This window comes from Ambystoma mexicanum, chromosome 3p (assembly GCF_040938575.1).
Source record: "Ambystoma mexicanum isolate Mex_15411 chromosome 3p, UKY_AmexF1_1, whole genome shotgun sequence".
In the NCBI taxonomy this organism is placed as follows: Eukaryota; Metazoa; Chordata; class Amphibia; order Caudata; family Ambystomatidae; genus Ambystoma; species Ambystoma mexicanum.
The window spans coordinates 317,086,784-317,110,884 of record NC_090925.1 but is presented as its reverse complement, the minus strand read 5'-3'; the positions used below and the strand labels follow the sequence as shown (position 1 = coordinate 317,110,884).

The window sequence follows — 24,101 nt, the reverse complement described above, 5'->3', positions numbered from 1 at the left end:
GGCTCTTGGCAACATGCTTGAATGATTGGGCTGCCCTGTCCAGAATGCTGCTTTCTTTGCGCCTTCTCGTCACCTGCACCAGCTCTTTCCATGTGTACTGTTTGCTGCCTCTTGAGTGCTTTAAAAATGTTTGTGATATGTGGGTTGTTCTTCAATTCCCTTTGCTGTACTGGGTTGGCCAGGGCCCCAAAGAGCCATCTCCTCCACAGATGGCGTTTCCTCCTTCCCTTTCCATGTATTGATGTGGGGCTTCTTTTCCTGGTTCCAGTTGAAGACATTTACCTGATTAGGTGGGAGCATGCAGGCTCGGAGCTTAAAAGGAGTGGCCTCCATTTTGGAGTTAGGTGGTGCGACTGTACCTGCAGGTGAGGTAACTCTGGATTCCACCTACAAGCTGTCCGATTTCCTTGTTTCCAGCGGCTGGTGCTCCTGGGAAGGGAAACGGGAGTGTTGACAAGGCCCTTTCCTGTTCAGTGGCATATTATTGGCACACTCCGGATGGCCAGTATCACCCTTTGCTCTGTGTGTAGTGTTAAGAAAAAATGTATGTGTACTGCTGTGGCCCTCGATGTGCTGACGGTCTTCTGCAATCATTCCCCATTGGACACGTCCCTTTCAGCTAACATCTTCTGTAAGGGCCATCTTCATATTATGCTGAGGAGGGCAACATTGCTCCAGGTAATATTTTTGAAGTGACAGTACTTGGAGTACAAAAAGTGTTTTTGACGGAAATGGGTTTTTTGGCTGAGTAAAAACAGATATGTTAAGCCAAAAATAGGTATCTCTTTGCAATCCATACTTCTTTACCCCCAGGTAACTGATACAAACTAAACAATCAATGTTTACCTCACAGTTCCTCTTCAGTTTAGTTAGTTACAATATTCTATATACAACTTGTCCTGTGATACGTCTCTACTGGAACCACTGATCTGTGGAGCGGTCTAGGTGGAAGCAGTGAGCAGGCTCCGCGTAATCCTTTGTTTCCATGTTTTGTTAGGAGTATGTTTGCTCCCAGTTTTTTTGTTTTAGAGTATTTGCCAGTTTTTAGGGAGTACAAGTTGCGGGTACACTGCTAATCTGTGGGGCTGCAGGGGCGAGAGGATCTTGGGTTTCCACCTTATACCACCCTCAGGGGTTGCATGATGGAGCAGTTAGCACCTCAGTCGCCTCTTTTTGCCTCTGACAAGTGACTTCCTCACAGGAGCAAGTGAGGCAGCGTGCAATGTAGCGCTTTTCTTTTTTACCATTTTTGTGTGGTTTTTTTTTTGTGGGGTGTGGGGGGGGCAGAGGCATGCAGGCTGTTCAGTTCCAGTCTAACTGAAGGCAATTTGGTGTGCTATTTGGAGATCCTGAGTACATGAGTGCAGAGGCAGATGGGGTTCTGTTACTGAAGGACAGATATTTTTTGCTCTGCAATTGATGGAAACCCGTTTGTGTACATCACTGAACAGGAATGTTTCAGGGCACACTACATGTGATGGACCTCTACGTTTAGTTGCACCTTCTTATGCGTATTCGATATTGTATAGCCCTCTTGCCATCATTTGGTGTCGAAGCTGTTTCTCGAATGGAGCATAGCACTGGTGTGGAGGTTCTGAGGGGCATAGTTATCTTTCAGGAGGCAAGTGACTGTTCTATGTGAATTCCTATCCTGTAATACAAGAAGATTCACTCATCTATTTAACAACTTTGATGTTGTGTTGGAAAAAGTCTTAGTAATATGTCTCCAGCAGACCTGGTTAAGTGAGGCACCCTCTAGGGATGGCTACACTACCCTATTAAATCCAGCCATCAAAAACATAAAAGGACGACCATCATCGGGCCTCCTGATGCTAATAAAAATCAATTCTTGGTGGTCAATTGTGGATTCTTTTAGCCCTAATCCTTTTGTCCAAGGAGCCCTGCTTCAGACGAATGATGAAAATATTCTAACAAGGGAACATTTGCTTAATGTATAAACGGGTACTGGAATCCCGAGAAAATGAGTACCAAGACGTTTCTAAATACAATCACATAATACATCGATAGGGCCCTAATTACACACAAGAATCTATCGATTATATGTTGTGGGGACCTAAATTGTTCTTGGTTCAAACTCGACCACACAAGCAAGGTCTTTACACCCTTGCCTTGCAATGAAGTATTTGGTAGGGGACAGCAGTGGAAACTTGGTCTGCAAAATCGTAACTGCAAAATGGTTAATGGCAATGTGAAAGGGGATCAACCACCCCACGTAACCAGGTCAAACACAAAAGCACGGACAATCAAAGATTCTTTTTAAGTATCTCACAACCTATTCGAACAAGAAATGACGCTTGCAGTGTGCGAAATGTCAAACAGCGACCACGATCATCTTCGACTATCCTGCACGATTGAATGGATAAAGTGTCCTAAAAACTGTGGAATTCCATTAACGGTCAACGCAGGTGGCAACTGACTTTGCATCAACAGTCCCCAAATTCAAACATTGACACAGCGTTTACATCAATCTAACGTAACTCTGTCGGTCGAGTACGATCCGCTACTGTCAGATTTTATCACAACCAAAGCCTCTGATTGTGTGATGGGCATGACGCACAAACATCTATCATTCACGATACTCACTGAAGCAAAGAGAGCGATGCGACGAGATATCATAGCTCTGAAAAAGTGTAAACACGTTAACACTGGTGAGATGGACATCATTGCGGCTATCCGCTCACGGTGACAAGCATACAGAAATTGGTTGAAATCCCAAAAAATAATAATTGAACAAGACAAAGCTGAAACCTTAATGAGCCAACTGGTTTCAAAGAACTCTCGTGAAATTTGGGCAATATTGAACTCGAGGAAACTCACGAAATTGAAGCTGTCAAATGGGAATCCCATTTTTTTGAACATTTTCAGGAATTCCTTGTTTGAATTTACGACAGACATTGAAAATAATCTGAATACTTGGGACTTGAAAATTTCCCTGGATGACATCGAACTAGCAATACGCAGTCTGAAAAGTTCCCATGCAGCTGGTCCAGACATGATGATATTGAAAAGAAATGCTGCTCAATGGGCAGTTTTCATCGAATCACTGTTCTCATTATTATCGTCTTCAATGTCGATTCCCGAGTCTTGCCGAGAAGCCATCATTGTGCCAATATTTAAGAAGGGCAATCGGGCCGAACCCAACGACTATCGCCCAATTGCCCTGTTGGACACCATAGGTAAAATCTTTGCCTCCTTCCTACAACAAACTGGTTTTGTGGACCTGAAATGAACAGATCTACGATATCCGACAAACTGGATTCACCAAAGGTGTCAGTGTGGAAGTAAATCTTTTGATATTAAATATATTAAAACTTGAAACTTTAAAGGCAAAAAGAAAATTACATCTGGCATTTATTGACCTACGTGGTGCATTTGACAGTGTAAATCGTGGAAAGTTACGACAGAAAATGTCAAACTAAAACTGCCCTCGTAATCTAGTGGATCCGATAAAAGCATTACACTCTGACACCGTAATTTGGCTACGCTTAATCAGGGCGTTTTATCAAAGAAGATACCAACTAAAAAAGGTGTAAAACAGGGATGCCCCTTGGCTGCTGAACTTTTTAAACTGTTCATCTCCGATCTACCAAAACATTGTGAACAAGTCTGTTGTTTCCTTCCAAAATTAAACAAGGAAATTGGTTGTATAATTTATGCCGACGACATCGTCCTTATGGATTTAACCCAGATTGGCCTACAATGGCAATTAACCAATTTACAAGGGTACCCAAGTATGAATGTCTTGGAATTAAACACCGGAAAGACCAAGATAATGACCATCTGGGCAGGTGGAACTAGAAAGCAGAAGGCCTTCACATGGAAACTCGATGGTATACCATTAAATCTAGTCAATTCTATCATATGTCTCGGCATAATGTTCAATACATCACTAAATGAACATCACTGGAACTGGACCTTGTTAATCGAATGATTAATTCAGCATCCAAAGATATGATGAACAAGAACTATGGGAAATTCACCCTTGCTCCTGTTCTCATTTTCTACGTCCAATAAGTCGTTACTGCAATTACCTTCAGGTCTGAAGCTGGGTGGAATATGGATGCTCAATTTTGGCAGAAGCTGGAAGGCATATTCTCGCGTAAGGTATTGAAGCTACCCTCTTACATCTCGATGATTTCACTATGATATGAATTATCAATAAACTCCCTGCATGCATTTGTCATGTGGAAATCCTTGATGGTGATGCGCAAAATGAACTTGAACCCCCTGACGCCGGCTTATCAAATATTTTCATCTAGACCAGGAGGTGGGGAGGCTAGGTCTGTTAGATGAATGGCGACAGCTGTTAGAAGAAACTTTATCAAACGCCAGTCTGAACCGAAGTGACTTGATTTCACAACCTCAATAAGTTTGAATCTTGGTGTTGGATTCTGAATAATGATCGGCGTCAAAAGATGACAACCACCCTGAACTCTGAAATTGGAACTCACAAACTCAATGTCCAGCGGCGATATTTAACAAACTGTCCTTCAAGACATCATCGTGATCAATCTTGAGGCTACGGCTGAATGCACTAAAGACTAAGGAGATGCTATGGCTTCGTCACTCCAATGACGTGAATGACAATCTGTCGATTTTGCCATACTGAAATCAAAACAATTGAACAGTTACTCGCTGGATGCCCTGTGGTCATTGCACGCCGAATGTGCCACCTGGGGGGTTTATCCCTGCTGTCATGAACAATCAAAACCAGTGGTCCTATGCATCCGCTGGACACAATGTCAAATTGAGTTGTGGACTTTATCGACTCACTACAGCTGAATGAATGAATAATGCATTATATAATGACATTTTTGATGAATTTTTGAGTAAATGGTTGTAATAGACACAACGGATGCCCTTGTGGATACCAGGTTTTTATCGTGTCATTGGAAATTTGGAACATGAGGATTTGTTAGTTGTAACAAAAGTTGGGTGTCTTCGATGCTTGCATTGAAGGCTCACTGAGCTGAACTTTCAATTAAAAAAAAGTTATCTTTCCTTGGGGCATATTCTCTATAAACTCCGGGCACGTGAATTATGAAGCGCGAGATTTGACTTGTGGCATAACTTTTGATATGGGCCTAATTTCCCCTGCGACACGCGACATGTTCTGCTGCACAGTATATGAAGCGCTACAAATTAACATTGCACACTACGCTTATTGTTTGGGGGCAAAGAATACGTCTGATGTGCATATGCATACATATCTGCTGTGCATTTGTACTGTGGATATTTTTTAAGTACTGGATTGCTTTATTTACCAGCTCTTCAGACCAATCTGGGAAGCCTTTGGCTTTTTATCCAATATGTGTCGAAGAGTGAGCTCTGGTCTGCACTCGCTCGCATTGGGGGGGTGGGAGGGGCATCTCGCCACTGAGCAGGCCTATGCACATGGCTGAAAAAAGTAGACACTTGACATTCCATTGCCACTGTGTGATTGTCCCTCCGCCTGCACACTCCACGCTCCCTTCCTTTTGCCCCCTCTGCCTAACTTGTGCGCGCGTGCGTCAGCACTATCGACTTTTAGTACCTTTTGCAAACTGCTGTCAATAAATGTCTTCCTATATTTTGCTGCATTAAGATTTCTTGTGCCTTCCTTGATCAATTGGCCCAAAACAGTGGGTAGAGTGCAGCCTGGAAGGCAGACAGCGGGGCAGCACTGCTCCTTTGAACAGCGCTGGCTCCTGGTTTATATTCCTGGATCAGCATGTGTTAGCCAGTCCAGGAGGACAGCCATGGGTTAATGAGGAGCTGGGAAACGCTGCACGCATGGTGTAAATAAATACCTGTTAATCCACAGCATTCTCTGAGTAAAACTGGCCTAATCCCAGCCTTGGAGCCGCTTGCCTGTCTGGAGCTGATCTCTCACATCAGTAACGGGCAATTGGGGTTAATCCGGGAGTGTTCTTACCGTCTGTGCCGAAGGCCACAGCCACCATTGTGCGAAGATGTATATGTTGAACTGTTTTGCCTCTGGGATCACACTCAAGCCGTGTGTTTCTCGTCCACTCCTGTTTTGTGACTGCAGTCTCCGTTCCTGGAGACTGATGTGGATCCTTCCCTCAAAGCCATAGTGGCCTTATCAACTCTACCATTTCTTTTTCTGTCAGTTACTGTGCCTGTAGGTGGACAGGGAGATGTCATTGAAAGAACCCTATTCACATTAGTGCAGGGGGCAGTCATGCATCTGTCATGTGGGCATTGTGTGCAGCCAGTGAACAGACTTTGTGATCCCACAAAGCTGGAGCCACAATCTGGATGGGACAAAAACAAAGAGGTGATGGCTGGAAGGTTTAGAATGAATCTTAACCTCTGGCATTGCTCTGGGCAACCCTCCAGACCATCGTTCTTCGCCTGCCAAGCCATTGCAGAAGGGGAAAGACATATGCAAATCAGGCTTGGTCCCACCCCAAAAGGGGCAGTCCAGCTCGAACTGCTAGGTCACATCCTTTCTGCACGAGACCACAAGCATCCCCAAACATGTTTCGGCCTTGTTGGGCCTCATCAGTGAGTAATGGCTTCTGTAATGGCTTGGCAGGCGAAGAACGATGGTCTGGAAGGTTGCCAAGAGCAATGCCAGTGGTAATGATTCAGTCTAAACCTTCCAGCCATCACCTATTTGTTTTTGCACAATCTGGATGGGTGCAGTACAGGCTCTGGCCACATCGGCCTGGTACTGTGAAGAGTAAGAACATGGGAGTGATGAAGACTACCCGTCTGTCAATCACTGAGACAAACCTAAAGGAGTTATGTCGAGTATAGCTCCAACACAAAGGAAGGACTATCCAGATAAGCTGGAGAAGCTGTAGCATAATAAAAGTGGCAGGGCCAAGAGAACCAGGATGAGACATGATGTTCCTGGGCCCCTGCCTGTTGTGCCGGCTGAGCAACGTGGGCCCTCTGAGAAAAAGTTGCTCAAGAAACCGCACTCGATTGAGGAGGTCAGCAAAATGGCCAGAATCTTCGAGAGAGTGGATGTACAGGGGACCCAGATGTCAGGGAACACCACAACAAACAAGACAAAGGTGAGCTGATTGCTGCGGTCCAGCAGACCAACCCGCGAACAGGAGATAGGTGCCCCGGAGGCAGATACCAGACAGTCCCCAGAATGCAGAGGCAATGTTACCGATGCAGGATGGCATTCCCCCACTCAGGAACTTGCCCCGGGCTCAGCCAGAGATGCGGCAACTGCGGCAGAGAAGGCCACTTCAAGTCAGTCTGCAGGGAAGCAGGCCCTTCCCCACACCACGCATGACACAGCCGTCCAAGCCAGGGCGTACAATAGGACCCTGTGGAACCATACATACCAGATGCGCCCATACCAACAAGGGACAAGACGATATGTACGGGTAGTGGAGGACCAATACCCCGAATACTAGTTTCAAGAGATCGAATCCTACTAAGAGAATGCCAGAATAAGAGACGAATACGATGGACCACCACCGCTATGCCAAAGCCAGTACATAGCAGTACCATAAGGACTGGAGCAGGAGAGTGACCTGTATGACCAGTATTCCCAGGACGAAAACGTGAACCCCATCATGGATGAGAGGGAAGCACGAGAGGCACCCACGATACCCGTAGAGATAGGCGGGAGACTGTTCTGCTTTCTGGTCGACTCAGGGGCCACCGTGAATGTCATGGGGGGAGAAGGAATTTTTGCAAATACCTAACAGACCAACGCTAGCCCAAACCACATCCAAAATCTTTCAATGGGGGGGCTGATCTCCCCCTGCACTCCATCGGATTTTTCGAGCGCCGACTCTCCCATAGAGAACTGGCCATCACCAGTCATGCGGAGCCCGACCAAGGGGAGATGTCTACTTAGCTACCGCACGGCATCCAGCCTAGGGCTCATTGACATCCATGTCCAGGAAGGTGATACCATCAGTTCGACCGACCCCTCCAGTGTCACAACAAGTCAGGTCTGTGCCATGTGGAAGAGTCATCTGGCTGAGGGCCCCATTACGAAATAAATGATCCAGGGAAAATTCCCGCTCCTGTGCAAAGGGTTAGGCAAGATGAAAGGTTTCCCCGTCATACTGCACATACTCGTCGGTCCGGCCTGTTCCCGAACATCCAAGCAGAGTAGGGTGTCACCTACAAGCTGCCGTATGGAACAAACTCAACCAGTTACTGGCTGATGTTATTGAACCAGCCACGGGCCCGACTCCATGGGTCTCACCGCTGGTGATTGTGCCAGGAAGGGGGACACATGAGAGACTGTGTGGACATGAGGATAGCCAACAATGCCATCCAGAGAGAAAGACATCCAGGACGACGCAATGAGGACATGATCGTCCAGCTGAATAAAGCCGTCCTTTTCTCCAAACTTAACCCAAACCAAGGGTACCATCAGATGGAGCTCCATCCGGACTCAAGGGGCATCACCACCTTCGCAACCCATGATGGCCTTTTCCGCTACATGGGCCTAAATTTCGGTATCTCATTGGCGGGTGAAAATTTCCAAGCGCCCATCAGGCTAGTCATCTGGATGGTGCGGGGGGCACTAAACTGAAGCCGCATCACCTGGTTGAAGAATGTTAGGAGGAAGAAAGGATATTTGTCCGGGGGTGGTGTTACAGTGACCTTTCTCTTTAAGATAGAGGCAGGGTCACGTGGGTGCTGACGTGGGAGTGGGGAGGAGGAACGGGAAAGGTAATTTGCAGTATTGAGTTGTACGAGAATAAAGAAAGACGTTTGTTAAACATCCCTCTGGTGTGCGTCTTTATGTTCTGTCCGCCATACGGCTGTAACATCTCGGAAAACCATATGCCCTTTTCTCCATGTCAAAAGCACATTTAAAAAATCTGCCCTTTCCCGCAATTTTTCATTTAAGACATTCAGATCGCCACAACGTTGACACTTATTTTGATGTTGCCTCGAAGAGACAGCTTTCTTGATGTTGGTTTCAAGTCTGTTTTAGAAACATTTTCCGGCATTTTACTTTTCAATAAACACTCCTAATTTTAGTATCGAAGAAGGGTTCTAGTGCAAATGAAGGTTAAATAATGTGCCCAGGATCACATATTGTGGCCTAGTGGGGAATTTGGCACGTGCATTTTTTAACATTTCTGCATCGTCTTTAGCCACAATGGCTAGCAAACTCAAAGTCCCAGAGTAAGCCCCCCCCCCCTTCATTACCAATGTATGAAAAACGCCAGGCGGCCCCAGCCTTATTGTCTATTATTTCAAAGGTTACAGTCTGGTTCAGATATCTGGTACCGGGAGGATAGCTCAGGGGCAACGTGCTCGCCTTGGAAGCAAGATGACACAGAGCAACACAGGTTTGATCCGCGCATAGGAACCTCTGGGTATTAATTGCGTTATAAATCGCCCATCATATCATATATCCTTCACCCTCTCAGCGCTGTCTTTTCAAGTTAGTTTGTCTAGAAATGAGCAGCAAGACGAGTCTTGACGTCCACATCCGGAGTGTATAGTATTGAGCCTATAGGCGTCATGATTATGCACCATGTTCTGAGAGGTTGTTGCGAAAAATGAAATGTGCATTATGATTCACGCATACAACACTTATCACAGAACTATTAGTCCTATATAAAGATCTTTGGTCAATCTGTTCTTCCCAAAATGCTCTCATCTCATACAAAGGGTCCTGGAACACCGATTGGTGGTTCTGGTCTTCGTCCCCTTTCCCACAGGGATATCGAAAGCGTAAAATAGGAGCGTGCCAGCCTGTCCTCCTTGGAGTTTTACCCTTCCTCATGTAATCAAAGCTGCCCAAGAAAAACTGATGAAATCAACGCGACATCACTTTAATCAGAAAATGTATATGGTTATTCTAGGATGTGATAATTTTCTTTTCTCATTAATACAAGTTTAACATTCTTATTATGACTACAACATATACTGGAAGTGATAATTAGGCATACACATTGTACACTTTGAGAGCTAGTGTACAATGCTAGTACCGTTACATGACTAACGTTTTTTTAGTAGCTTCTTTCGCCCAGAATACACCCCACCTTCTCTCTCAAAATGTCCTTTTGTCTTGGAAAGGGTCGTGCTCTGATTAAAATCAATGATCCGTTTCCTCTGTGAGCACCAAGGCAGTGTTTAATTTCGCATCCTCACCTCAGATTGGCTGGCAGCGCTGTTTAGCCATCACTTGTGTTCCACCATGCACAAACATGAATCATGAACAAAGAATAGAAAATAACACATGCATCTGTAGACACTGCAGCCTTGCCCTCTGCTCTTGCAAGGTCTGTCCATAGCACCCTGCACAGCCTATGCATTTCCCCCCACACTTCCGCTCTCACAGAAAATGCGCCGTCACTGTGATGGCGGCTCCCCTGCAGGACGGACGCCATTACATTGTATGTCTCCAAATTCCAGACCGGTCCCCACTTGGGGGCACCTCTTGCTGCTGCTTTAATTCCAATTTTAACCATAAAACACACAGCACCACACTCTCCAAACCCTTAAGATATCTGTTTTTTCTCCCCATTTTATCGCTCTCCCGTCAACGTCTTGGGTGGCTCCAGCAAACTCTGAGCAAGCATTTGAAGGTAGGAGAGCGTGGGTTGCAGGGGGGGTCTGCAATATTCCCCTCCCCTCTGCCCCCCAGAAGGAATAAGGGAACCCTACCTCTTCGGATCACTGCTCCGTTTTTCTCTGCCTGCCGTCATGGAAAAAACATGCTGAAGGAATAGTCAATTTGCAGGTGGGCAAATGTTTTTAGAATTCAGATGGCCTTGCTTAGCGTTGCAAGTTATGTGATTGCAGCCAACATTACAAGCTAGAGAACATTCTATATCTGGCCATGCTTTAATAAAGTACAGTACCACTTTTGTATTGGCAGTCACAGTTCAATTGTAGTCCTACTTTCATGTTGGTGAACTGTCCTAGTTTTTAGTTTTTGAAAACCGTCATTCTACATATATAGTCCTACTTCCAGGGATGGGGTTGGGGGGTGGCTTTCAACCTTTCAAATGAAAGGGGCCTCGAGCCTCAGGGGCACCCGCAGCAACTGCCATAATGTTGCCAGTCAGCAGTCTTGGAAGACAGCAAAATATTCATGTTTCTATTTTCGTTCTGGGGCTTAAAATGTGCGTTTTGCAGCACTCATTACCTTGTGTTCTCTTCCCACAGGATATACAAACGTGTTATCACCTCTTTGCCTTCTAACACTGGTTCCTCAACATAGGCCCTTGCTGACAAAGAAGGGTATAGAGCTCTTCAGTTGGCATTTAGTGTTTAAGCTCCCTGCTGGCTGGACATCTCGTGACAATCAGCGGCTATTAACCTTGTCTTTGTCCCCACTGTAATGTATGCACCACACGGGTGCATCACATTATTTTCGCTCTCAACAGGGGGCCCCTAACATCATGCTAAAGTGGGACCCCCATACATCTTCAGCCGGGCCTGCTTACCTCCCCCTTTCAGTTCCCTTTTCCATAAGTCACCGAGGATCCTTACTTTGCCCAGAGCGCCTCACTGTTTTAATTATAGTTTGCGGCATGGGATGCAGTTACTTTCCCACTCGACCCCCATGCCTCGTTAAGCCGCTCCTTCCCTCGCATCCCAGGTCACCTTCCAGTGGAGACGTCCGCAAGGCTCTCGCTCTAAAGCACAGACAGGGAGAGGAAGAGAGCTAGCTAGAGGCGGAGTGAGTGAGAGAGATGGAAAGCGAGATTAACAAGACTCAGACCACTAACGGAGGCAGAAAAGGAAGGAGGAAGAGACTGGGTGAGGGATGAGTTGATGAGAAAAATGCACCGAGATGGAGAGATAGACACACACCCCAATATACTCTGCAAAGGCATCATGAAGCAAAAGAGACAATTGATTCAAAGTTCAAACATAAATAATGTATTAACTTAAATGTCGGGATGGTAGAAGGCCTAATTTGCCCTATGTTAAGGTGGGATTTCCCTACCTGAACCAAACTAAGGAAAGTCTGAGTCAGAGTTCAATTTAAGTCTGTCTGTGTCCGAAATCTATCCTTGCCCTCACAACTAAAGCTTAACAATGTGTAGGGATGTCAATAATACAATAAATGTTGATCAACACAAAGTTCTGAGCTTCTTCCAACTCTTGGCTTCCTCTTCAGCTCCCCTTTCCCAAGTTCAAGAAAGTTCCACAAAGGTATCAAGATTACCTTTCTCAAGTTCAGAGCAATACAGTTCCACGCAATCCTTGTGGTGCCCTACCCCTTGTTTAAAGGAACACAGTTAAAAAGAAAAGGGTCTTGAGGCTCAGTCCTCAAGACCGCATCAGAAGCTCATCAAGTCTCCAGGCTCCCTTCCCCAAGACTTCAATGTAGCAACTTGTACTAGTTTGTTTTTCAAAGTTCAACACAACTCTAGGTCAGCTTGACCCTCCTTCTGGATTGCAATAACGGTTCACTCAGTGCTCCTTAGTTTGTTTCACAATGTCTTTGGCTTTCACAATGTAGGGCTCCTGGTCTAGGCGCAATTGTCAGACCACACGGTCCACCCATCACAGGTTGTGCAACCAGGAGCCCTAGGCTCTTCAGCCCACACAAGTTCTTCTGCATTTGTCCTGTCTCCAAATTCAGTTTCACATAGCTTCTCTTTGTCGGCCTCTTGGCTTTATGTGAACCTTCACAATCGCCTGGCCAACCTCTTGGCTTTGCCATAATATGTTGCACGTCTTATGCCAATCTTTGGTCCTGCCACACTGTCTCTATTCATAAAGTTCACTTTGTGGTGGTCTTATTGATTTCCCACCTTTCTGTCGCATTCTTTCAAACTTGCGCTCTTTTCCGTAGGTTGTTTACAAATGGGCACTTTCCCTTTTGACTTTCATCAGCTAACCGCTTTGCCCACAAAGTTTAGTTCAGTTTGGTATTCAATATGCTTCATACAGCAGTTTGTTATTCATGCGTAAGCCCTAGGAGCACCCTGACTTCGACTGCCTTTTCCCTGCACTCACTTGCCCTTGGCGTTCCTCTCCGTTGGCTCTGTTACTTCTCCTTTGTTTCACAGGCTTGCAGGCTGGTCTCGTGCTCCGGGTGCTTCCCTGCATATGCCGGCAGCTCCGCTTCTCTTCCGCAGACGGCGTCCTTCCTTCTTTCTTCCTTTTCCACAGATCTAGCTGCTTTCTCCTGAGCACAGAGGCTCCCACACATGTGGCGGTCTAATGCCAAACTCGCTCTGGGCTCCACAAGTCTTCTGGGACTTCTGCCAGAATCCTGGCTTCCTCTCAGGTCCCACCATGGCTGCCTCATGGAAAGGGTCCCCTGCTGTATTCTCCCACACAGGCCTCCCTGTTGATCTCCTTGTATACACATGCCACCACTTTACAGGTTGCAGGTGTGAGCTTCCAATTGGACTTGCCTGCCCAATATTAAAGGGACATGCCTGACCTTGACAGTACTTTGCAGGGATCCTCCTTGTTCCAGTACTAGACTGGTGAAAGGAGTTACCAGTGTTTATTACTCCAAGTCACCTCTTCCTCGTCCCAGTACTGTCATAGGTAAAGTGTTGGAAAATGAGGGGAGATGTTGTATAATAGCTGTGAAGGCTGGGGGAGGTTAAGTTGTTCTTTAATAGGGAAAGGGGATACCATGTCTCGCCTGTGGGTACCCCACTCTCAATCCCCAAGGACCCACCACCCAGGTGATCCTCCCTTGCTTCTCCACCCCTATGGGCGAGTTCCAAAAGCAATCACCTTTCCCTGAGAAGAGGATGCAAGGGGAATCGAAGTGAGGATATCCCCTGGTTTCTCACAACTGACACTGACCACATGTATCCATGCACACTGATAGAAATGGAGCGAACAGAGCCCACAAGACCACACCAACCGAGGAAAAGGTGGTGGATGGGGAGGGACGGAGAAAGCAAGAAAAAGAGGCTTCACCTAAAGTTAGACGAGAGAGCGAACCCGACCATGCGGCTCATGTCCAGAGACGGAGCGCTAAATCTATACATGACAGTAATAAAATCCCTGATTTGTGCTGCTTCCAAATGTTGTGCTTTTCATTTTTAGTCGGTTTGTGTACCATAACAGTTGTCCGTGTACATTGTCTTAAAATTTCCATTTGAAAGGGTGACCCTGTTAGCAAACAACTCGGCGAACTGCAGATACTGCTATTGACTTGCCGCAGGGGTTTGCAACCTTTTGTTTCTCCAGTTACTTTAGACTACAGCTACCATCAGCCCTTGCCAGAATGGTCAATGAGGGATCATGGGAGTCCTAGTCCCAAGCAACTGTAGAGTCGCAGGTTGCAGAACCTGGATAGGTTAAAGAGAGAAGGCATGCTGCTAGTGATATCCCCTAATTTCTTTTAAGGTCTGAGGGAGTTCTAGAAGCAGAAAACGTTGGAAATCTGTAGATCTAAAGACTGAGCTGCAGAGGATAGGCTGCCAGAAGTCCCTGCCCTCATTTATAAGACACTCTTATCAATCCTGTTAAGCCTGCTCAGCCTTAACACTGCCGAGGTTTTGTCTTCATTTGGGAAGCATATGGGGGTGAGATGATTCTGGCTCAGCCTGTTTGTGTGAGTGAGATAGATTTCTGGATTGGCACATGAGTATGAGCGAAAGGCTTAACATGAATAACCCACCTATTTGTGTTTTTTTTTTTCCCTTTTACATTGCAGATTAGTTCATCATGTCTGACCAGCGGCAACGCTCCCTATCCACATCTGGAGACTCGCTTTACCATGTCCTTGGACTGGATAAGAATGCCACACCCGATGACATCAAGAAGTGCTACAGGTGAAGCGCACCCCACTTTGGAATTAGCAAATCCTCAACAGGCTGCAGTGTTTTTTAGGGAGCTCTGTTGAAGCACAAACGCAGCATGTGGGTTGGAACCCGTGCATGGCTCGGGGGGGGGGGGGAGATCGGCTGGTTGGAGCCTGTGCATGGCTGGGGGGGTCGGCTGGCTGGAGCCATGTGCATGGCTGGAGGGCCGGCTGGCTGGAGCTACATACATGACTGGGAGGGCTGGTTGGCTGGAGCCACATGCATGACTGGGAGGGCTGGAGCCACTTGCATGACTGGGAGAGCTGGATGGTTGGAGCACCTGCATCATGGTTGGGAGGGCAGGATGGTTGGAGCACCTGCATCATGGTTGGGAGGGCAGGATGGTTGGAGCACCTGCATCATGGCTGGCAGGGCAGGATGGTTGGAGCACCTGCATCATGGCTGGCAGGGCCGGCTGGTTGGAGCCCATGCATTATGGTTGGAAGGGCTGCCAGGTTGGGGCCAGAGATTCTCTGAATTTCTCTAGTCTATGCCTGGGAGGACTAGCTGCTTGGATTGCGATCATGCACTATTTTTTTAATTTCTTTTTTTTAATAGGGGTTTTGTTCAGTGTCTCCTTATGGGCACTTCACACATCAGTGTTCTTCCAGGTGACCAAAGTGCATGAGAGGTGGAATGGCCAGGAAACCAATGGAAATCATCAGAATCCTCTTTACTCCTGGTCCTTCTGACTTATCACAGTTCTTTATAAGTTGAAGGCAAAATCGGCTTCCGGACAGATCCCTAGAATATACAATATTTGTGTTCTTTTAAACTAGCCCCTTACTCTGGCCATAAGGCCTCTTGCCAACCCAAAGTTCGCTTATTTTACCTTCTCCCGAAGGAGTGAAGGTTACACTCTTGGTCAGAGGGAGGAGGGTGGGACATAAATTCTATGATGAGTCGGAATTACCAGGATTAATGAGGATCACCATGCATAATCTGGCTATCACTGCCCTCCGTCCCCCTACATTGTCAGTCCTTTCTGGTTAAAGACATACCAAGCAATACCAGTCAACCGGCGGCCAAACACACATCTCTAAACAATGGCCACCATGATCAAGAGGGCTACTTTAATTGACTGTATCAAATACTGCTCAGTGCGAGCATCTTTAAGAATCCTGGCACCAAAGTTTGTGATCGGATCGCCTCCGACCAACAGCCTACCATCGCTCTAGTTGCTCAATCTTGTCGCACAGTGGGATGAGGAACCTTTTTACCTAGGGATAGGATGTACAGACGGCAGCCCATATTTAGCGGCTTAAGGTGTAGATTGTGGGTTTCTTTCTGCTAGAACCTCCACCAATATCAATTGTTGGACTCTCAGCAAACAAAACTGTTCAGTCCTATTCTTATAGAACTTGTGAGCCCAGTGCACATCCATAGTCTGTAGAGCGTCTTCTCCAGACAGTGATGGGTCGGGTAAAAAAGACTGGAAGAGACCGATCTTGGTTGATGTGGAATGTTGAGCAAATCTTAGGTTGAAAGCAGAGGCCCAGTTGGATAATCACCATCTCAAGAGAAATGGGAAGGTACAGATCTGAGACCTAAAACGTCTCTGATGCCGACAAAGCATACGACCTTCCCAGATAGGAATTTCAAGTTGACCGTGTCCAAAGGCTCAAACTGATGCACATGAAGTTGCTGGAGAACAAGCACTAAGTACCAGACCAACACCAACACTACTAGTTGGCAACAAATGCTTGACAAAAGGTTGTATTACAGGTAAAGTGGAAACTCATTTGCAAAAGGCTCTGATCGCGCCCATTGTAATCTGATTGACAATTCCACCAGGCCTAGCTTCAAGCCATCAGATTAACTCCAGTATTTTTCATGGCTGCACAGTGCCTGGGTAAGACCTCCACGAGGAAATGGAGGACCAATTATACTTGTTTGAATCCAATGTGGACAAGTTCCTCAAGCCCTTTATCTTGGGCACCTTCCCTGGAGATGCCCAATGCCATTAACGTCCTTAATGTCGTGGGGGACACCGTTGGACGAACCAGGCTGCAAATTGGTACAGGAGATGTTTGATGCTGGAATGGCATATCCGTGTTCAGGAATCGCAGAAGCAGGGACCATATAGTCGGAACAGTAGGGTCCCACGAAGATTAGGGTGCAACCCTCCTACTGCACCTTCTGAAGAACCTTGGCCAGGAGAGGGAAACTCCTCAGCCACCCATACCACTGGATCCAGCTTCAGAGCTGCACACTGTGGAAAGAGAATTCAACATTGAGGCAGACCGCAACAGTCAGGAGTTGGAAATGCAAGGATGCAGGCATTTATCCACTGACGAGGCGAGAGACTTGCCCAGACTGTCTGCAACCATATTCTCTCACCCTGTGAGGTAATCAGCCCTTGGATCCTGAACGTGGTCCCACTGCCAAAGATTAAAACAATGAAGATGGTGATTTTGTTTGGAGGACTCTACTGGGTTCCTGCTTGCCAGTAGATGTCAGCCTTGGCAAATTGGTTGTCCTTCTTAGAACGTGTTGTCCCCTCCAATTCAAGGCTGTTAGTACATCTGCCAAAGTCCATCGACCCTCGATTAATGGGGACCCCAGTGTTCCAAGCCTGTCTAGCTGGCGTCTTATTTTCAGAACGACAGGAGTCACTATATCAAGATCGATCCCCATTAGCAGGTGATGGTGATTCCCCCACCAGCTAAGAAATGCCTGACTCTCCTGTGACTGGAATCTGGATGTGGTAATTCCTTGAGGCAGGTGACCAATGATCCAGGAGATACAGAACCAGAGGTTTGAGGTGGACGGTTGCCTGCCAGGCAGCTGCTTTGCAGGCCCCTATTTCCCAATGCAATGTGAACCATGACCTTCATAATCCTGAAGGGTTAGTTTATGTTGGAGTGTCTCTGGAGAGAGACAGGACATTTGGTTGAAGGAGGAATTCTCCTGACTAGACCCTTGCAGAGGTTGATCTTAACGAAAATGATGGTCTTGGAAAGGAAAAAGAATGATTTTCTCTAGTTGAGCTAAACGCATGCTGTTGGAGTTTACAAACCCTGGCTATATGCTGGGCACATACTCTTCTGAGGTGGCCCGAACCAGGAAGTAGTCCAGGTTCAGATGGACAGTGATGCCTTCCTTGTGCAAGAGACCAGCAGTGGGGCCTAGCATCTTGATGGAGACTAAAGCTGCAGATGACACGCCAAGGGTAATAACCTACAACTGTTTTCCTGCTGGACCCACTGCAAATCCTAGGAATTGTTGAGGAGTCTTCCGATTAGTATATGCAGATAGCCATTTTTCAGATCGATGGCAGTCATCCAGGCCCATCAATTTACACGCAGGAAGGCTTGTAGGCGAGGAAGCGACTCGGCTTCTTCAGATACAAAATGAGCCTGTATTCCCCTGGATGGCTTCTGAATCTGAAAAATAATCGAGAAAAAAGATACCCTCTTGGGAAACCTATGACCCAGGCATCCGTAATATCCTGCCAAGAGTCTGCAAACAACTGTTGGCAATTCACCACTGGAATGTTCGAGGCAAGGCTATGCCCAAGGGGAAGCCTAGATGCCATTCCCACTCATAGTAGAGGAGGTGGCCACTGTTCAGCCTCTTGATGAGATGACCCTGGCTTGGTTACTTAAGTAACCTTTGGATGCCGGAGTGGTAGGAAGAGAGGTACTCTGAAAGGGAAAGCTTTGAAGTGAAGAATCAACCACTCCCCCTGTAGGAGTGAGCAGATTTTCGGTCACTGGGTGGTTCTTCAAAAAATCTGTCATTGGAGTTCGAAAAAGAATGGTCCCTGCAATCCTTAGAATGGCCTAGTTGATCAGACTGGTATTGTACCTGCTAGATTCCATGACCTCCAGAAGCGGGGAACTGCCAGCTCCATCCTCTTATCGTGAAGAGCATGAAGTCCAAGAAAAGCAACTGAGCTGCATAGCCAGCATAAATTCCAAGTCTACTAATTCCACTTATGGTAGAAGTGTGTTTCAGGTTGCCGTCACGCTTTTTGTCCACTGGGTCTGCCGATGTGGCAATGTACGGAGGGGGGGCCCCGGGGAAGGAGAGAGGGTTTGGGGGGAAATCCTCATGTCTTCACTTCCCTGCAAAGACTTCCCCTCTTCATCAATAAGATTGCCTGCTGGATCAATTTCCACTGGGGCTTCCCCTGAATCCAGTAATGCTGTCCCTGGTGAAGGGTGCCGAGGGACCCAGGGGCTGAGGTGCAGGTGGGACTGCCTGATATGATATGGTATGATATGGTATTTATAACGCGCCTATACAGAAGCATTTCAAGGTGCGACAAACTCTCTGGCATCACTTCAGCCATGGAACTCTCAATCATTTTCTTCTCGTTTGAGTATCTGCAATGCTGCTTGTGTTTATGGTGATGGTGCTTGGAAGGAGGACTAGAGTGCCGCCTCTTTTCTGTTCACTGTCTGTCATCACTGCTCTGAAGCTGTATGCACTCGACAATTAGGACAACCAGTTATAAGCAGCCATGATGTCTTCACCCCTCCCTCTACCAATCGCAATGTAATGTGAAGGTATTTCTAAAGCTTTAACTAGGACCCAGAGGCATCTAGGGGCTAAAGATAAAAACAGCTGGTGAGATAGGACCTCTGTAAACAGGAGATCAAATATTGAAAAATGTTTTTAGAGCTTTCCGAAAGCCCAAATGGTCACTCGCCTCCCGTAACTGGGCTGGGAGGGGTTCCACTTAGCAGGTGGAAGAGTCGAAAACGCTCAACCTCCTGCCCATACTCTGTGGAATCTTGGAACTGTCAGGAGTTTCTGAGAAGCCTACCCAAGAGCCCTCAATGGTATGTAGGGGGTCAGTTTAGTTCGAAGGTACTTGGCACCGGACTGATGAATTGCACGGTGTGCAATGCAGAAGATCTTATATTTAATGTGACTTCACTGGCAGCCAGTGGAGTTGCTGGTCAAGATCGTGAGCGTGATAAAGACTGTTAGCTCCCAAAGCCAGCTGGGCTGCAGCATTTTGAAATAGATGCAACCGCTGGATTAAAAAGGATGGTTGGTCTAAGTAGATGCCATTTACAATAGTCTAATGTCCCTAGGATAGATGCCGCTACTGCTTTGGCCCGGGATTCTGACTGACAAAACGGCAGCGTTTTTCCAAAATGTTCAACTTCAGAAAGCCTAAATTTACATAACAAAATATGAAGCTCCCGGGAGCCAGTGGGCAAGATTTTTTCACCAAGACTTTAAACTAATTCACTAGGTTTGGGACATGGTACGAGAGATTCTGGCCTAAATTCTTGGTCTAGGCTGTCTGCTCTGTAACAGAGCCTGTTAACATAATCTGTTTTCTCTCCATTTAGCTTTAGCCAATTTTTGCCCATCCAGTCCCCTACTGCGGCCAGGCAGTTTATAAGATTGAAATGGAGGTCAGTTTTAGGAGAGTCCAAGCTACAATCAGTAGCTGGAGGTGGTTTCAAAGGGAAAAAGAGGTGCTTGCCCCCCTGCCCCTTTCAATCAGGATGTGCACCCCCTTTTTATGATTAGCAGATACCCATATCCCTGTAAATACTAGTGCCAAGGATTGGCATACATTTGTAAGTACCTCTTTTATAGAGACCGTAGCTACAACTTACTGACGACGCCCAATAAAGCTGAAACATGTCTGGTGATGTTTGTGGTCTCGTGCAGAAGGGATGTGACCTAGCAGTTAGTGCTGGACTCCTCCTTTTGGGGTGGGACCAAGCCTGATTTGCATACAGTTTTTTCCCCTTCTGTAATGGTTTGGCAGGCGAGGAACGATGGTCTGGAGGGTTTCCCAGAGCAATGCCAGAGGTTAAGATTTAATCTAAACCTTCCAGCCATCGCCTCTTTTGGTTTAACCTTTTATAGTGTACATAATGGATGCTTACAATGGCTCTCCTTAATCCCACTCTGCATCTTCTTTTGCACGGTCACTGCTGATAAGTGGTATGACCAACTTGAGTAATGCACGGGTTACCTTGTTGGAGCCTGCAGTAGTGTTTTGCAAAGTAGAGTGGCAAGTGGATTTCAAGCCCACAACAGTGCGATACAGCAACAAGATCTTCAACTGCTCGACCGAGAGAGTGGCTGAGATGATGATGGTGGTGGGGTGGGGGCGGTGTCTTGTGGAATTCGTATGAGGTCTTCTACATCGCCACTCCAGGGACCCCACTTACCTGACAGTTTACCTGGTGCTAGTACCAGCCCTGCCTCAACCCAATTTTAAGGATACTGTCTCGGATACAGAACCCACAGGCGACCTTAGGAAAGAGTAAAGGGGTCTTATGGCCCCAATGAAAGGCTAGGTTAAAAGTGCAAGAATATTGCATATTCTAGGGATCGGCCCAGAAGGCGAATCACTCAACGGGTAAGGTATGTGCCTGAGGTCGGGACGCGTATGGTAGATGTCCTTTACTTGTTTGAGCTCTGCGGCCAAGGAGCTCAGTTATGTGAGGGGTCAGAAATGTGAGGTGGACAACATTGTGAAGGCTTTTCAAAAGATGCCGTTTTATTAACTCAAAAAGCTGGACAAACACCTCACTACCCTGATGAGAATTTCCTTGCCTAAAATAAACTAAAGGAAACACTGACAAAAACATTGTGTCCCTCACACATAATCATACGCAACTTAACAAGACAATATATGGCAGTTCAACAGCAACAAATATAACTGTTAAATTCACATCATAATAACGGTTTATCCAGCATTGGATTTTTCATATTTCACTTGCTACGAATATTTACTGTCAGGCTGGAAATCCTTGATTATCTGATTCCCCTTGCTAGAGGCAAGGAAAACCTACATTTTGTAGTCTGGTGGTTTTGGTCCTCACCAACGGGACCTTAAGTAGTCCTAGACTAGACCCTCTTCCTATTCCCCTCAGATTCTAACTGCGTGTTGAAGCAGAGGCAGTTCTCTGGTTTTCTACAAATAGAATCTAGGTGATAATCCATTACAAATAGCTTTTTTTTCTGCTTCTTGTTCTCGACAAATTCAACCATCAAGTCTACAGCAACAATATGTGACATATAAGTGGGGATGGGGGCAAAAGGACACCCCTTTTAAAGGCATGTGCCACTTGTGGCCTGAAAAATGTAGATGAGGGAGATAAACACTCCAACTGCATATACTTCCTGTACCCCCACCACACGCTTGACAACTGCACTATCTGTATCGGTCTTATTTCCAAAATACTCGAGGATAGAAATTGAACACTGGTCTGTTGGCTCCATGAGGGGGGGGGGAACTATCCGGAGTATCCCTCTGACGTCGAATCGACCAACAGCATGGCCACGCCTACAGGGAAACAACTGCAGTTGAGGAAAAGGCTGGCTGCCAAAAAAAACTAACACTGAGTTATCCACGACTGTGAGCTGTAGACAGTGGGTGAGAAGAGGCACTCTAAGGGGCCAGAAAGGCCGTTGTAACCCGGAGTAGGTCCGTCGTCATCAGGACGGAGGTCTGGGGCGGAAGGCGGCAAGTCGACAGACAGACGGAAACACAACCACAAGTCAAGGTCAGTGGGCGAGAAAAAAGAAGCCTCGTCAGTAGCCGCTTATTCCAGCAGTGGTGTCAGAGAACACCCAAAACACCAGGAGTAGCTAGGACTTGCCACAGGGGGGTTCTACGCCATCGCCGTCTGCGGCCGTAGCCACAAACCCTTTGTCGTTGACTACACCGAAAGGGCATAAACCATTTGCGACGAAGCCTGTCGATATGCCGAAGGCTCATAAGCACACTTCAGCCTTGTCGTCGGAACTGGAGCGGGCAAAGGCACATAAGGTGGGCTAATCGACGGCGATGAAGCACAAACACAAGGCAAGCTCGCCTATCAAACACAGGGCAGCTAGCCCTTGAGAAAGCCCCACAAAACTGTCTCATCCACAACACTCCACAAGGCCGGCTAGTAGACAACGCTCCATAAAACCGGGTCGTTGACGAAGAAACCCACAGAAAGACAACACAGACACCCCATTGCTGCCTTCATGGACTTGCCGAGGTTAAATACATCAAGAGCCAAAGATTTACCATGGTCACGCTACAGCACGTAATAGAAGCAATGCAGCACCACGACTACCTCACATCCCGGGATCTTCAGGGGCGCCTACTTTCACATCCCCATCCACCAAGGGCATCGTATGTATCTCCAGTTTGTGGTCCGCAAGTCGCACTACCAATTCACAGTGATTCCAAACAGCCTAAAATCTTCTCCACGCACCTTTACAAAGTGCCTTGCACCAGTGGCGGCCAATCCCCACAAACAGGGTCATCACATTCATCCCCATTTAGATGACTGGCTAGTGCACCCACCATCTAAGGCAAGAGCGAAGCTCTGTATGGCAGCATCAGTGCGTCTCCTCCAAACATAAGGATTCATCATCCATTACAAAAAATCCTCCTTGCAGCCGTCGAAGAAACTTGAATTCCTTCGAGTGGAATTCTCCACCCGGGAACCCAGAGTGCGTCCCTCACACGACAGAGTAAACGCCCTTGCATTACTGCTGAAAACGTTCACACCAAACAAAATACAAACAGTGCACCACTGCATGCAGCTGCTCAGAACATTGGCGTCATACATACCCCTGGTCTGGCACTGCAGGCTCCACATGAGGCCACTGCAAAAATTACTGGTGTCAAACTGGTACCATGTAACGGATCATTGGAGGGTTAAGTTGCAGATCCCTCCCAGGCTGTGCTTGCAACTCCAATGGTGGGCCAACAGGGCCAATGTCCGCAGAGGGAAGCCATTTCGGGAACCGACGCCCAACAAAGCGCTGGTGACCGACTCCTCCCTGCAAGGGTGGGGACGCACAAGTGGATCAACTGCACGCGAGAGGGCTATGGACACCCCAGGAGATGTTCCTCCATTTAAATGTGCTCGAGCGCAGAGCACTTCAGTGGGCCCTTAGATTAATCCTCCCAATACTGAAAGGCCAGACAGTCAAAGTCCTAACCGACAATACCACCAAAATGTATGATCTGCGGAAGCAGGGGGTGGGGGCAAGGTCCAAGAGACTGTCCAAGGTAGCCCAATTGACCTTGCATTGGCCATTGGCCACGATATTAGCTTTCAAGCGTTCCATCTTCTTGGAGTTCTGAACCAGACGCTAGACAGCCCCAGCAGGTGAGTGTCGCAAAACCACGAATGGGAGCTCAACTCTACCGTCGCTATTCCGATGCTGGGGACAGCCAACAGTAGACCTATTTGTCGCAATTCAGAGCAAAAAGTACGCCAGGTACGCCAGCAGTACTCCCCAAAGAGGCTCAATGGGAAACATGTTTGCTTTTCCATGGGACGGTCTCTTCGCGTAAGCTTTCCCGTCTTTCCCAATCCTGCACAGAACAATACAGATGATCAAGAGGCA

At 47.0% G+C, this 24,101-nt stretch overlaps 1 protein-coding gene across 2 annotated transcripts in view; it reads left to right on the top strand.

Annotated features, from left to right (window-relative positions):
* Positions 1-24,101, top strand: part of DNAJC5 (DnaJ heat shock protein family (Hsp40) member C5) — a 427,552-nt gene that overhangs the window by 334,697 nt on the left and 68,754 nt on the right. For both annotated transcript variants that reach the window (XM_069650857.1, XM_069650859.1), the window contains one exon: positions 14,615-14,732. In XM_069650857.1, the coding sequence (XP_069506958.1) occupies positions 14,626-14,732 (107 nt within the window). In that variant the 5' untranslated portion in view covers positions 14,615-14,625. The remainder of the gene's footprint in view (positions 1-14,614; positions 14,733-24,101) is intronic.